Source organism: Rhopalosiphum padi, chromosome 2 (assembly GCF_020882245.1).
Source record: "Rhopalosiphum padi isolate XX-2018 chromosome 2, ASM2088224v1, whole genome shotgun sequence".
NCBI lineage: Eukaryota > Metazoa > Arthropoda > Insecta > Hemiptera > Aphididae > Rhopalosiphum > Rhopalosiphum padi.
Window position 1 is genome coordinate 2,402,108 of NC_083598.1, and position 16,377 is coordinate 2,418,484.

A 16,377-nucleotide genomic window follows, 5' to 3' on the forward strand; every position below is an offset into this window, starting at 1 on the left:
GATACATACATAGATATTATAGTAATTTATTTTATTTTTAGTATAACAGTAGGTCGATGTAATTTTATTGAAAATATTGAATGTATTATATTATTAAAATAACTATTTTATTTAATAATATTTATTTATATTTATACCATATTATATAAACTAATACAACTCTTTTTAATAATATTTTTCAGTAAGTAAACATTATTTAACAGTAAAATTAGATACATAGTGGTATAAATAGATAATATATAAATCAAAAATAACATTTTTGAATAATTGTAAAATTTATAATAAAATATACATAAATGTTTTAAGTTCCTACGAATGTTTTTAAATTATAACAATATATTAAAAAAATATATATTATATTATAAAAAACTATTGTCTATTTATATATTTTAGATTTTTATGGTCTCAGTATTAATTTATGTTACTTTTGAGGAATATTGAATTCAATTTTAAAAACTTAGATATAAAACGAACATTTTTATGAATTTTTAACTACAAAATAGTTAGCAATATTTTGCGATATTTTTCATCGATATTTTTTACATATATTAAAAACAGCTATGTAGGATATTGTATTAATTTTTCAATAATTTTGACACAGTAAAGAAAAAAATAATAAAATTAAAAATTTGTCATGTCTATAAATAACTCAAAAAAGTAATTTTTTTGAAAATGTCATCATGTTCTGAAAACGATAATTTACATTTGACGAAAATTCTAAGTACCTAGCCACGGTTGTCTGTAACTTCATTCGTAATTTAATTACAACAAAAAATAAAAAATCGTTTGGGAAAAAATATTTATTATACCGACATGTGAATAGGTATTTACCATTTTATAATTCAAATTAATGATTTGATAAACAAAAAAGATAATATTTTATTTCATAGTTATATTACGCCTATTGGTTGTTTATAGTGTTTAAAATAAATAAAAATAAAAACCTGATAGATATTGTGTCAAATCGAGGGAATCGAAACTGAGACCACCGCAGCGTCGCAAGAGTTAAACACTGTAACGCTGCAGTCCACGCGAATTATAACGATGATCATCTAGTACGTTGACACCGTCGTTTGTTCTTGTCGGTCCTCCGGAGTGATCTCCAGTGGAGGACCATATGTTGCGGTTGTACGACGATGCCCCGAGATTTGGGTTAGATGACTAGATGAGTAACCGAAAATTACTCAAATTTAACGGACGATCGGATAGGTGGACAGAAAAAGGATATCGAGAGTGCACAATGGTGTAAGTCCGCGGTAGCGGTCGTGTTTTTCAGGCAAACGTGTTGTGTCGGTGGACTTGGTTGCAGCTGAAGCACGACTGTTATAATTATCGAGACCGTCCGACCGCCTATAGTTCGGCTTCGGTCGCGAAGGTCATACAGCGCACTCCTCCCTCACGGATATCGGATGTTGGCCTACTATAGTACCCACGGATGGCAGCGACGGTGGTGGTATAGATTTGGGTGAGTGGCGTCGAAACGGACGTACTTGCAACCAGCTACAGCGTTTCCTAGTCCGATCTCGACCGACGATGCACCAGTGCAGTGGTTCGCCAAACTTTCACCGCGGCATATCGTCAGCCAGCCCTCATGCGTCCTAACTGTTGCACTCTATTGCAAGTGCACTTGCATTTGTCTGAGTATCAGTCATCGCCCACCGCCGCCATCCAAGTGCACAATATCACACCGGTCGCAGTCCGTAGTAGTCACATCGACAATATTAATCAGTCACGTTCGTTGTGTGCCGGCAACTCTATATAATATTATGTCCGACACTGCACGCATCCGTCCGGTACACCACAGCGACTGAGGTAATATGAATAAGATAAACATTGACAAGAATCATTTGATTTGCACTAATCCCGTCAGTTCTTTTTTCCACTTTTTTGTTCATATAGTCCTATCACGGTAGTTTTTAAGTATTTTTGTTATTTTTTTTTTTTTGATGAATTAATACCTATTTCGTTATTGTTATGAAAATTACATTGGATAATATGTAACATTTATTAAATAATAAATAATTGTGTTATTTCTAGCTACAAAATTAGTTGTAGTTTTTGATATTTTGTCAAAATTCTTACTTTAAATGCTTTAAAAAAAAATATTGTGACAATCTTCAATATTTTTTAATCAGGAGGTGATACATATACTAGGAAGCCTTGCATTAAATTTTCAAACATTTTTACTCAATTATAATTTTTTTTTATTGAAATTGATAAAAAAAAAAAAATTAAAAGTAGAAATTTCAATTGTCTATATATAACTCAAAAAAATCAAAAAAATTTTGAAAATATACTATAATTAGAAAATTATTATCAAACACTTAATGAAAATTTAAAGCTTTCGTGGATATTAGTTTTTGAAGTATAACAAAATATTGAAATTGATTTTGTCAAAAACTGGTTTAGCATAGAAATTGTCGTTTTTCCTTACCTAATTTTTTATCTGTTTTTCCCGATTATAAAAAAAGGACTAAACATTTTTAATTTTGACCTCTCCAAGGTCAATCTAGGGCCAACACATATGTACAAATAAAACATATCATTTTAAAATCAATACATTAAAATATAAAACAATTTTGAAAATTATTAAATTAAATATTTAAATAGATTATGATAATAATATCTTTGGTAAGAATCATAATAGTTAGTTATAAATTGTATTGGATTATGAGATAGATTTTAAAAGGTCAGAATTAACAAAGCCCCACGAGACACTTTATAGTTTATTGTGTTGCCCCTGTATGACTTTTTACTGCCCAACTGGTATTTAGTATTTAACTGGTTTTTACATAAATTTCAATAAAATTATGTTAACAAGAAATATAAATTATTATTTACTTTGGTAGAAATTTAAATATGAATAATTTAAAATGTTATATTTTATCTATGTGCAAAATGTTTTAGATTAACCTACGCTCGCTTAAAAATTATACGTCATATAATAATTTAATATTGTTGTCACTCATGTCCACCCAAATAAAATAAAATTCTTACGATTACGATATACATTTTTTTTTCACGTAATATGGATATGTTTTAAATTATTTAGTTTTTGTACATATTATATTATTATTTTCTTATGACTGTCATTGTCTTAATAATATTATTAAGAAATATATAGGATATATATTTTTATAACATGAGTTATTTTTTTTATCTTTTTAATTTTAAGGGGAGATTCGATTTGGATATATAATATTATATTATGTAGAATCTACATTGTAGATAAACAAAAGAATAAAAGGCTTATAAAAATTAAACGAAAAAAAACAAAACATATATATTTGCTTCACCATATTTATTGAGCGTATTGAGATTCAGTTGACTAATATAATTTTTTCATACACTTCAATTGAGTATTTAATTATATTTATTGTAACTTAATCGACGTGTAAAATATTGTATATAATATACATATATGTATGTATATATATATATTATATATAATAATAATAATAATAATAATAATAATTTGATAAAGAAAAAGAATGAAAAAAATAACGGAAGCATACAATTAAAACAAACAATATAATAATAATCACAATAATAATAATGTATATAAACTATTTGTATGTAATTAATAATTATTATTGACATAAATAAGGGGAAACATAATATAACATATTATAAATATATTATTATCATATAGCATACAATATAATAATAATATATTGTTATTATGTTATTTATCAACGTAAACGAATAACGGTCTTACAATAATAGACTACATAAACTTAAAATAATAACAGTTTAATATATTATAATAATATTATTATTACCTAACGAGATTTAGAATATACGACGGTAGTTTCACATTTTTACAATTTTTTTTTAGTTTTTTTCATTTTTTTTTTTTTTTATCTTTTCAAATAACAACGCGCTACCGTTTGCTGATTTAAACACTAAGGAAGTCAAATTGTATTATCGTTTAAAATGTGCGAATCACAATCTGAAAGTGCTTTTAAAAATATTTTTATTAAATAATTATTAATGTCTAAACATACGCGATATCATATAAATATATTACATAATATTATATCGAATTTAATAATATATAATAACAATGTACCGTTGCCGTTATTGTGACAACACAATGTACAATGCGTGTACACGTATTATTATGTAATATTAATATGGAGGTATACAAATAAATATACATAAAATACGATTTGGGTTTACTTTTTGCCGTCCATAATGGGTGAAGTCTAGATCATATTATTATTATATTAAACTACACGGGACACTACTGGTCACCCGATTTTTTCTAAATGATTTATTTTGATTTCGTGTTTTTAATTGTGTGTAACGAGACAAAATGACACGGGCTGGATCTTTTAGTATTTTTTTCACAGGGTTTTGGTTTGTAATCGGACGACGATGTGTAGAAGAATGAAGTCCACATTTTTAGAATTTATACTTTTCGTTGACGATGTTAAGAAAATTATAATTTTTTTCACTAACCGTGATCATAGCATATTGTTATATTATTACCTTTGCCTTCACATACTACTAACGTTTGATTTTGGTTGGTCGCTACTCGCCTAGTGAAATTGTCTAGGTGACCGCGTGATTATTAAGATTGTATTTTATTACTGTTATCGATGTCTAAGCTAAAACCGTCGTAAAGATCAATTGGAAAATTGCGCGTTATAACCGTATGTTATTACCTACAGCAAAATATAAAGCACTTCAAATCGTATAGTTGTATTATGTGGATATATATATATATTATTGTACGTTTCGTTATATTATTGTTAATTGTTTGTTTTCTCTCGATATAATATCATATAATACCGTCGATTACAAACACGGTTAATAGTGTTCAATCGACCTTAATACAATATATTATATTAATAATATGCATAAAACGTCACATAAACACATTTTATATAATATTAATTAATCATGTACCTATAGACGGTAGTGTATGGGCGTACACCATCATGCGCATATTATACCTACCATACGTACGCGCATACAATGCATAATATAAACACATATTCTCACATCGCGTTGTATCATATGTAGGTATATAATAGTTTTGTACACGCGGATAAAATATCATATTAGTAATAGTACATATATATATATATATGTAATTTGCGACTTATAAAAATAATTTTGAGAAATGAGAACGGTGACACCTAATCAAATAATAATAATTAATATCGGGAATCAATAACAAAAAAAAAATGTTTTACCATTATCACTAATTATTACAATTATACTCGTTTTCGTTTCCTCTTAATATTACAATACAATCGTAATAATAGTACATATCATTATACCTATACATGTTATAATAATATAAATGTTTTATATAAACTAAAATATGCCACTGAAACAATGAGCTAATCACTGGGCAACACTATATATATATATATATACACACAATATATATATATATATATGTATATGTGTATTTATATATTACCCTAATTTATAATAACTACGGTCAAGTATGTATTTTTTATGTACACATGGCATATACATAATAATACATTAGTGTAATATATAATTTTTAGATTTTTTTTCAGTATAAAACACTACAAATAGTCGACTTTGTATAGTATTATAATATAATAATTATTACATAAATTGCTTTAATCTTCATAATTTCAGTCCTAACATAAACTTAACGTAATAATAATAATATAATAGAATTTTAGTACTTATTTTATAATAATAATAATATTTATAAACAGTCGCAGGTGCATTTCGCGGCCATGGAAATACGATGATACACATATCACATATTATATAATATATAATGAATAAATACGTACATTTCACGTAGGTATACAGAGTCGTTCAGATAATAGATAAACTGAAGGCAATCGCAAAAACCAGAAATCGTTCGAATATCAATGTAGTATAATTATTATGCACTGTAGTAAATTATTTTTAACGCATTTTGTAACTATAATATAGGATGATTAATCAAGCATGCTCGCCTTTTTTTTCAATAATGCAATTATTCAAAATCTGGTTTTTGCAGTTATTATATACACTTAAAGACCATAATTTTATAATTTTATAATTAAATATTAATTATTGAGATTTTTTGTACTATTTAAGGACTGTTTTGTGTAACTTCTGTTTTAGTTTTAAAATGAGAATGAGGACCCCCAACAGTAAATTATATAACGGATATTTTTTCTGAAAATTTCAATATAAGAAAATACAAATTCAAACGAATTAACAGGAATTTTATATATTTGTAAAACTGTTTTTAAGGACTTTTATCTTAAGTATGATCATTTAAATAACTAAGTAAATACTTGTTCGAATTTTGAATTCAGTAGATAGATCATAATTTTCAAAAAAGTCATCCTTTCAATAAATTACCATACAAATAGTGTATTCTCATTTGAAAAACAGAATTTTGAATCACCACACGATACTTATTACTTAATAAATTAAATCACAAGAATCCGATGATATAGTCTTTAAGTGAATTAACAGTTTTCAAAAATCAAAAAAATACGCATGCTTTTTAAATCATCCTGTAAATTAATAATGCACGGGTAGTAATTTATGCCCTTACATTATACTATTATTGGGTTAAGAGGTTTTCTTTGGGTCACAGATTCTTTTTAGAGAAACAATTTATCGGAATAATTGTGAGTGTGAATTTCGGTGTGTGTTTTGCATTCGATTTCGCGTCTTAAAATGTCGTTCTTATGATGATATTTTTGTACAAGCATTATAGTATACATAGACGTTATCGTACATATTATACAATACATATATATATATATATATATATATATATCTATATAAATATTATGTATTATTTATTGTGAGCTAATATTGGTTTAAATAGTTGTTAAAAACATTATAAGGTATTGTCATCTAAATATAAGTATTAATGTTTAATTTACATGAATTTTAATAACACATAATATTTATTAATTTTCTTATTATCACGCTTTTTGGAAAAATAACGATAATCGATGAATTATTCACCAAGGTATTGGCATACATGTTATAGATTTCAGTATATTATTTTATCATCATAATAATTATTCATATCAGTCTCCGTTTTGGGCGTTTCCGGCGTCGACGACCACAACACAATATTGTTATATTATTGCTCTCGCGTTACAAATTATTGTTTATTGTTCATTGGCATAATAATTATTGCTATTGTTTTTCGTGAATTTCGTTGTTTTCGGACAAAAAAACTTTGATTTTGTATCGCATGAATCATAAATAATATCATCATTACTGTGGACGTTCGGCGAGAAATTAATTTCACTTGTAAAAAACGAGGTTATCGCCGCGGAGGTACCTGGTATACCATCGTAATAATAAAATCATTATATAATAATTAATAATATCATACTTTGATTACCTAACAATTTTTAAAACGCGATGAACAAAACGCCACGCCTTCAACGTCCATCGAGTGCGTATAGTGAAATCATTGTCATGCGATCGACACATCGCTCAACATAATAATAATTATAATAATATATGTTAATAATTGTTCTTCCATTTTAGTTGATAATAATAAATAATATCATATTATTATTATAACGTAGTCTAGTCCTACGCATATGAGAATCTGTGAAAAACCCTGCAGGTGTTAGATCGATCCTGTCTATAGACTTATATCATATTAATATACACATAGAGAATATTACGTCATACGTAATACGACATAATTTAATAATAATAATAATAATAATAATAATTGCGTTAACACTACTAAAATATCGTATAGTATAATATATATATATATATATATAAATCTTACGGAATTTGTATTTCTTTGAGCTCTTATCACCACCACTAAGTCTAAGTGTACAATATAGATTATTTAATCGCATGTAAGTAGTATATAATATAGTATATATATATATGTGTATGTGTGTAGGTGTATAAAACGGCGGTCCGGTAAACGCGGTAACCGATGAGTTCAGTCCGCGCCCAGCAGCACCAGATCGTCGGCGACCACGTCGCTGATGTGTAGGTATATAATCCAATACATGAGATTGAAGCAGATGAAGCACACCGGGAACACGATTCTCGAGTACTTGTCGATATCGCTGGGCGTAATGCCGTAAAGCTTGTTGATGTCTTTGTTGGGGTGCATGACATGTTGCGTGGGGATGGGCGTTATGTTGTCGTCATCCCCGCGGCCGTTTATGGTGTTCTCTAGCGAACCACCCTTGAGGTAGTTTTTTGGATCGTGAGCCTTGAATCGCACCTCCTGGAACAAACGGGAATCACTTACAAGGGGCACTGCAATCTATGTCATAATCGAAGATCGATTACGATAGATAAATACAATTTTTCCGAAAATTTTGCATTCATTATATTATTAATATTTAAATATTATGATAGTATAATGTTATATTTTTACCAATATTACATTGACTTATAATAACTCGAAAATTAATGAAATCTTTCTGTGAATAACGAAAAAAGTAAAAAACGATTCACAGCATGAATATAATCTATATAATAATCTATAATCTTTTTATATTATCTAATAATATATTTAAATAAATCAAAAATATAATTTCGTATAGTAAAATTCGTAATAGTATAAACAATATAATGTACAAAAAAATTGTTGAGTTCCCAAAAATAATAAAAAAAATAATTAACATACAACATTATTATCGTTTAAATAAATAATTTCATCAAAATTTAAAAGTAAAATGTCGAAAAAAAATAGTCTATAATATATTATTTAGATTTTATGGTATGAGATACTTATGATAAATATTTAAAAAAGATTTTCAGTGTCTACATAGATATAAAACGGAAAGTTTTTATGCATTTTTAACTACAAAATACTTTATTTTTACGATTTTGAAAAAAATTCTAACATCAAAGTTTATATAATATTGTGGCAATATATTTTTTCAAATTTCATTATTTTGATACAGTGAATAATTTTTATCTACTTAAAAAGTCATAGTATTTTGAAAATAATTATATATGTAGAAAATAACATAAATACTTGGTGAAAATGTTAAGTTTTTGGGGATATTAGTTTTAGAATTATAACAAAATACAGAAAAAATTGGTTTTGTAATAGAACTATTACTCTTATTACAAAAATTCAAAAATAACTAGTTCTAATTTTGATTTAGATACTTTTAGACATTTTCAAAACAATTATTCACCAAATAATTAACAATAGAAAATGCAGTTCTCATTTTTTATAAATTAAATCCAAAATTTCAAGATTGGGTTTCTATAATGATTGCATTATTGACAGAATATTATAAGGGGTAGTAAGTTTCATTGATTTCTGGTGATATACTTTATCATTATAGAACACAGGCCAATAAACAATATCATTAACACGTCCAGTGTCTCATATAGAATTCAAACGATAAAAGTGTTTTTTAATTGTTCTAAAAATATTTTTAAAAAAATGGTGAAGCTTGTGTTGTTTTTTAGACTAGACCTTTAACCACATAATTCGGGAGTAAATATTTGCGACGCTTACGGTTTGTCGAGGCATGTGATCTAAGTCTCCAGCTATCAGCGATCCGGACAACGTGCCCCCGTGGCTCATGTGACTGTGCCGGTGACCGCTGCCGTCGTAACCATGACTGGACATGGTTCCATGCGATGCCAGTCCATGGCTGGACATTCCGTGGGGGAGCGTGCCATGGCCGGACTGGGGACCGTGGCCACCAGACAGGGTGCCGTGTCCAGACAGTGTGCTGTGACCGGATATCGAGCCGTGGCCGTGACCGTGACGCGATGTGTGGTGTGGATGGGCGTGCGAGTGGCCGTCGTGGGCGGAGTGACCACCGGCACCTCCTCCTCCACCGCCTCCGCCGCCACCTTTCTTCTGTTCAGCGATCTTTTGTATTGCCAAGAAACGGTTCTTCCGCATTTGTATCCTCTTGGCCATGTACCCTACGGTGGCATACTCTGTGGAAACCAACGGCAATCGTTTACGGTTGAAAATCCGATTTAATATAACAGTAATAATAGTAATAATAATAGTCTACGGCAGAACTCGTTTATTGCAGTGCTAAACAAAAAATTTCGCGCAGCATACTCATCGCGTTTAGTGTTATATTTATACTGGAAACCAATTATTAACTAATAAATAAATGGTATTTTGTTCGTTGATTTTGTGTTATGCGATAAACAGTATAATATGTACCTACGAAAAAATATTAAGCAAGTGCACAGAGTTACTATGACGTATTAAGTAGGCCACAGATAAATATCTCATATTATACCGTTGATAATTAATTATTCACAGTGTTGACGTTTTAGTAATGATTATTATTTTGCCAATGTATCATTCACCCTTAACGAATTTCCGGTGATAAATAACCAGTAGTGACCAATGGCGTGTTGGTGTGGAAGGGATGAGTGTTAGTTTTAGATGTGTACAACGTTATGCGGGCTTTGATGTGCCAGACTAGTTTTACACCGGGCCGTTAATTGGTTCGCGAGACAAACATTTTTATTTCATAATCAAAGGTAAATATAACAATATAGTATTCACGATGAAATCCGACATAGACATTGTTGTTATATTTATGACGACCCGCAAAAGCGTTATCTACCGCATTTACCCACAATTTTAAAAAAAATAATTAATAAAAAATATTATTATACTATGGACAAATTATAAGTAAGAAATATTTTTATACTGGACTAGATTTATTTATTTTGAATTTCACAAATCAGCGAGTTTCTATAGCCACATTCTGTATTTAATTTTTGAAAACTATCGCCAAATTAACATATATATTTACAAAATACCAATTAAAACAATGGAATTATTATTAGAAACCAATAATAATTTATGACGTAAAAACAATATTATATTATATTATTTTAGTTAAAATTATAATAATAATAATAATAATAATACAAAAATCATGGCTGCAGAGGAGAACATATAAGATTAGTATAATAATATTGTTATAAATAGGGCTTTTCACTCGGATAATTCTATCAGGTTTTGGGTTTCGAGTGTTGGTTGTATCCAGATGTTCAAACATTGGAATAAAACATTTAAACAAACGTTTTTTATATTAATAACCATCATTATTCGAGTTATATGGATTAAACGGGTGTATAAGCTAGGTTAAAACCTAAGAAAAATTAAAAGAGAGATACGTGACGTACTTAAGTTTATACCAGATTTTAATATTTTTAAGGATTTTAGGGGTTGAGGCTAATTCTCGTGCAAAACCATGGCTATAAGATTAAAATTCGTACGATTAAATTTAATTTGAAATCATATGAAAACACGTAAACGGCGTTGTAGCGTAGGTATTATTATATAAATATAGTATAAATATTATCTGCCGTCGTTTTAGTGATGGTAGTATGCAAAAACAGGAACACAGCGAGAAAAGACCTAATCGCTAATTATTACACAGCATCAATATTAATAGCACCACTCACCCAATAGCGAAGCGAACACCATGACGAAACACGTGCCCAGGTAGACGTCGATGGACTTGACGTAAGATATCTTCGGCAGTGCAGCATTGGTGGACGACATGAGCGTAGTCATGGTCAATACAGTGGTAACACCCAACGAGACTCGAGCGGGCGTCGCGCACCTATTCAGCCAAAAGCTCACCCACGATATGATGACGATCAGCCCGCTGGGTATATAGATCTGGATCAAGTAGTAGCCCATGGACCGCACGAATTGTATCTCGCAAGCCAGTCTCGAATAGTTTCCTGTAACAGTCGACGGTTGTCGTCACTACACTGCAACGCTTTTAATCACCGAGCGGAACCGATTTTGGTTAAAAACGACCTTTCCCTTCTCGGTCAGTAAAATATTTTGTTTATCGATTTAAGATTTAAAAAATTAAAAATATCAAAATTGTAATATGATTGTAATATTATGTTTGCATTCATTAAATTTGATACATATAGACTTCCCCCATATTTCCAGATTAGAATATTTTCAATCTATCTATTAAATAAATAAATAATAATAATAATAATAGAAAGAATAATGTTCTAACGTTTTTATATTGAAATACTATAGAGGAGAAATTTCCTAGTTTAACTAAGTTCACAGTTAAAACAAAACAATTAAATTAAATTGAAATTTGAATTTATCAAACATTTGATTACACAAAATGCAATTACTTTTTAAATATTTAAAAATAATATTTATTGTATTGTAAATATGTTAGTATAATTATTCATTAAAACATTTAATACTAATTATATTAACGTTGAACACAACCGTGTAAAATTAACTAATATACATTTATGTAAATATAAAATATTAATCGACTGCAGAAATAAAATCTTATATTGGTGACAAAAATAGTGTGCTGGCCGAAAACAGTTATTACAGAATGGCCGAAAGGGCCCCACCCCAACTACAAACTATCAATTATTATTATAGATCGTTTATTATACCCGTCGTCAAGCTTATCTCCATCGCACGCTGCCGGTGCCCGAGCACTTTGAACTGTGGCAACGACACTTCGTTGGACACGCCCACCGAGTTTGGTCCCTTGTTCCATTTATACCTGATGTCCCTCATTGTGTATCCGACTGAAAATAAGATAGAAAAATAAAAACACTCGTCAGGTGGAAAGCGAAATTTACTATCACGTATTATCACGAGTTTTCAGAATTTATATTTTTATAGAGTTTAAAACCGTTGTCCGTCGTATAGCTAACATATTATTGTACAAAAGTAGTAATATCACTTTACTATTAAAGGATCACCGTTTATTATTATTATTATCAATAGATACATATTAATTTGTATGTAATGCGATGCACATGGTGGTTGTTAATTGTACGACGACGGTTATATATATAAAAAAAAAATCATAATCTTACAGCTCTCGATCTCAATGTGGCACAATTGTCTGTCCATCGGGAAGTACTGCAAGTTCATGGGACACGACGCGGTGATGGTTAAGCTGTGGAAAGCAAGAATAAAAATAAATAAATTTACGTTGAATTACAGATATTAAATTTCAAGGTGCAGAGGGGGAGAGTGAAACGTGGGTCACGGAGAAAGTCAGTGACGGTATAGGAAATGGAAATCGATCAGAGCCCTTCCTGTTATAATAATACTACATATACTATGTTATAGTCGTAAACGCTTACCGAATGCTCCGCGTTATGCTCCCCGAATGGTGTATCCGAATGAATTCGTTGCTGGTGGTCGCTATGTGAAAGTACGACTGTTTCTCGTTGACGAAGAACGTGTCGGGCACCCAGATATTCTTGATGAACTCCGATCCCACGGAAAGGGTCTCGACACCCTGCCGCTTAGTGAACGCCAACCGGGGATCGGTCCAGAATTGTCTGAAGTAAAAATCCAGCGTAAAGTCCTGCAAAATGCGCGCACAACGACGGTGGCCGTGAGTATTTGGTAGGTATATATTGTATATTCATGTGATCTATTGTATACGCGTATTGGTATATTATAATGATAATATAATATATTACTATGATAACAGTCTTGTAAAGGGTACGTTTTAAAAGTATTTGAGTAGGTACATATTATATTATGAATACTTAAAAACAAAATGTATGTTTAGCATTTTCAAAATTTTTTATATATTTTGATAATGTTTGGTTTTAATTTAGAAATAAATTGAACCAACTTTTTTTGTAATAATTTTACATGATTTAATTGAAAATATAAAAGTTATTATTGAAAAAGTACTCGAAAAATTAGTATTTAATTTTAAATTTGGGTACTTTTAGAAAATATTAAAAATACTTTGTCCAAGTATTTTTTTCAACAGTATATAAAATAAGTATCAATTTGAGTACTTAAGAATTATTTGAATACTTTTACTTGAGTACTCTACAAGACTGTATATAATTATGCAATTATACGATAAACTACGATCTACGATCGTCTAAGCCATTGGTCGGCCGAACCGAATACGATCAAACGTCTTAGGAGATCGCGAATGGTTCTGGAACAGCTGGTTGGCAAAAAGATGAGCGTAGGAACCTACTGATGCTTTGAAGACTCAAATTCGACTCGTCTTTAACGATGTATCGTGTAGCAATGTCACCACAAATAATATTAATGATAATGATAATGATGATTATTATATCAATTAAAAAACGATAATAAAGTGTTGGAAAGTTCATAGAACGACAAGACATTCGCTAATCATATTAATTGCATTTGTACTCATCAATGGCGAAATACGCGTATTATAAATAGATGTGTATTTGTGCTCTACGCTGACGTTGGTTTTTTTAATTCACCGTTCAAAGTTCAAAGTATTTTTTAGGCGGGAAAATAAATTCATTTTTTCAAAATCGAATCGTACGCAGAGATTTCACTAAGACGTTTGAATGTATCCGGAAATATAGTATTTATTACTACTATGATATTATTGTCTAATATATTATATATTAATATATAATATTATATAGAACGTAAAGATAACTATACGTAACTAATATTTTCGTTCGTAATAATAATATTATATTATGGTTATACTATATAAGTGAACAAATATTACTGTGAGATCAAGTATAATAATAATAATAATAATAATAATAATAATAATTAATAATATAATAATAATGATAATAATAACAATGATAACAATGTAAAATACAAGTATAACAGATGGGTAATACATGCAACAGGACTAAGATTTAAAATGCACACGCTAAGGTCTTTCGTAGGAATATCGTATATTATTATGCATAAGTATGTGTGTATATACATTTTATGCGTGGTGATGCTCTCGTCGTAAACGAACCAATATATCTTAGCATACACGAAGAATTTTTGTTTCAAATCAATTATTTATTTTTTAAGCGTTTAAGGACGTGATGTTATATCATTCGACATTTTCCTCGTCAATCAGTATAATTTATCCTTAAAGCTTAAAATCTAAAAACCCCTCGTATTTTCTAAGATATAAAAACGACAAAAGAATCACCTTATTTAATAATATTTTATACGTATTATGGTATACTTCCCGCACATTGAAACGATTTTTTCAGTTTTTCATTTATTGTGTTAATTTTTTCGACATCATGCTTTGACGCGAAAAACCGTGGCGTGTATTAAATGCAATCTACGTCATGCATCAAAACATGCTATTTCATCATTTAATATAATATACATAGGTAGTTTTACTGTGTATCGTTATATTTTCTGCTATTCCACATAAATTAAACAAATTGTCTATTGCATTAAATGTACCTAAATTAATGAACGTTTAGTGTTCATTACTATAATTTTTATTTTTTTTTTCTGAGAGTTTTTACTTAGACAACCGTACGCTTAGGTTATGTTTGAGGGGAGGTGTACGGTCGCCTGCCTAGATAGAGATGACGCCCGTGTTCAAATCTGTGACTGTGCGCTCATTGGAATCGCCGACATGGTCCACGAGCAGGCTACTCTACGTCCACAATAACAATAATATACCTACCGATTATTCGTGACAAAATCGTGTTCGTTTACGTACACAATTTTACTATAATATTATAATACATTTTACGTTCTATAAATTTAGGTGTTTCGGAGTTGTCGAACTGCAAATATTGAGCGATCTATTGATATATTGGTGGAATAGAAAACGTAAGAATTAAAGAGATATTATACGTCTGATTTTAAACATACTACTGTAAAACTTCCTAACGCATCACAAAAATTATGGTCAACATGAAAAATGGGGGAAAGTTTCTTGTAGATATTATGATAAATTGTATATCACAGTTACTGCCGAGTTCACAGCTACGTGGTCTGTCGTGTAGTATCTGAGAGTTAAGCACGGCCCAATTCTGGAAATTTCTCAGTAGATCGTGGTTAGTGTGAATGATATCATTACTACAGAAACCAATCGGCATTCGATAAAAGGCATATACTACACGACGGGTGAAGTAGCCGTTAATCCTACTTAACACGACTCAATATATAGGTACATATTATACCAGGTTTTATTTAATAAAATATATAATGATTTTTAATGGAGTCGGCTTATTTAGGGTATTAATATTTAATTCTAATAGTTTATCGAATGTGCGTATAGTATCATTTGCGTTATTCTACTATACGTTTATTTGATTACAGTTTGTCACGTTTCTCGGCATTAAAATATATAATTATATTGTACCTAAATTATAATAGATATGCATCCTTTTTTGATCGTGCAATCAAAGGTATACATTTTTTTTTAACGCCAGACGGTCACGGTTTTTTTTATCGGTAGGTTTTCGTGTTTGTAGAGTATTTTTACATAAAATATTATGTTAGGAAGGATTTCGAATTGAAACTTGTATATAATTATAAAGGTACTGCAACTACAAATGGCGGACTAGACAATGATGACATGATAAAAAAAAAATAAGTTTGAGGTCAGTCTCACTGACGAACTTTACTTAATAATTTTCAATTAAAAT

The 16,377-nt window shown here is 29.5% G+C and overlaps 1 protein-coding gene across 4 annotated transcripts in view; it reads right to left on the reverse strand.

The window, feature by feature from the left end:
• Positions 1–3,284: 3,284 nt before the first annotated feature.
• Positions 3,285–16,377, reverse strand: part of LOC132923020 (gamma-aminobutyric acid receptor subunit beta-like) — a 50,064-nt gene continuing 36,971 nt past the window's right edge. For 2 of the 4 annotated variants that reach the window (XM_060986807.1, XM_060986806.1), the window contains exons 4-9: positions 13,099–13,325; positions 12,826–12,908; positions 12,394–12,531; positions 11,410–11,694; positions 9,476–9,909; positions 3,285–8,221 (exon numbers count right to left, since the gene is read on the reverse strand). In XM_060986807.1, coding sequence (XP_060842790.1) covers positions 7,928–8,221; positions 9,476–9,909; positions 11,410–11,694; positions 12,394–12,531; positions 12,826–12,908; positions 13,099–13,325 — 1,461 coding nt within the window. In that variant the 3' untranslated portion in view covers positions 3,285–7,927. The remainder of the gene's footprint in view (positions 8,222–9,475; positions 9,910–11,409; positions 11,695–12,393; positions 12,532–12,825; positions 12,909–13,098; positions 13,326–16,377) is intronic. The other 2 variants (XM_060986809.1, XM_060986808.1) reach the window with 1 other exon arrangement.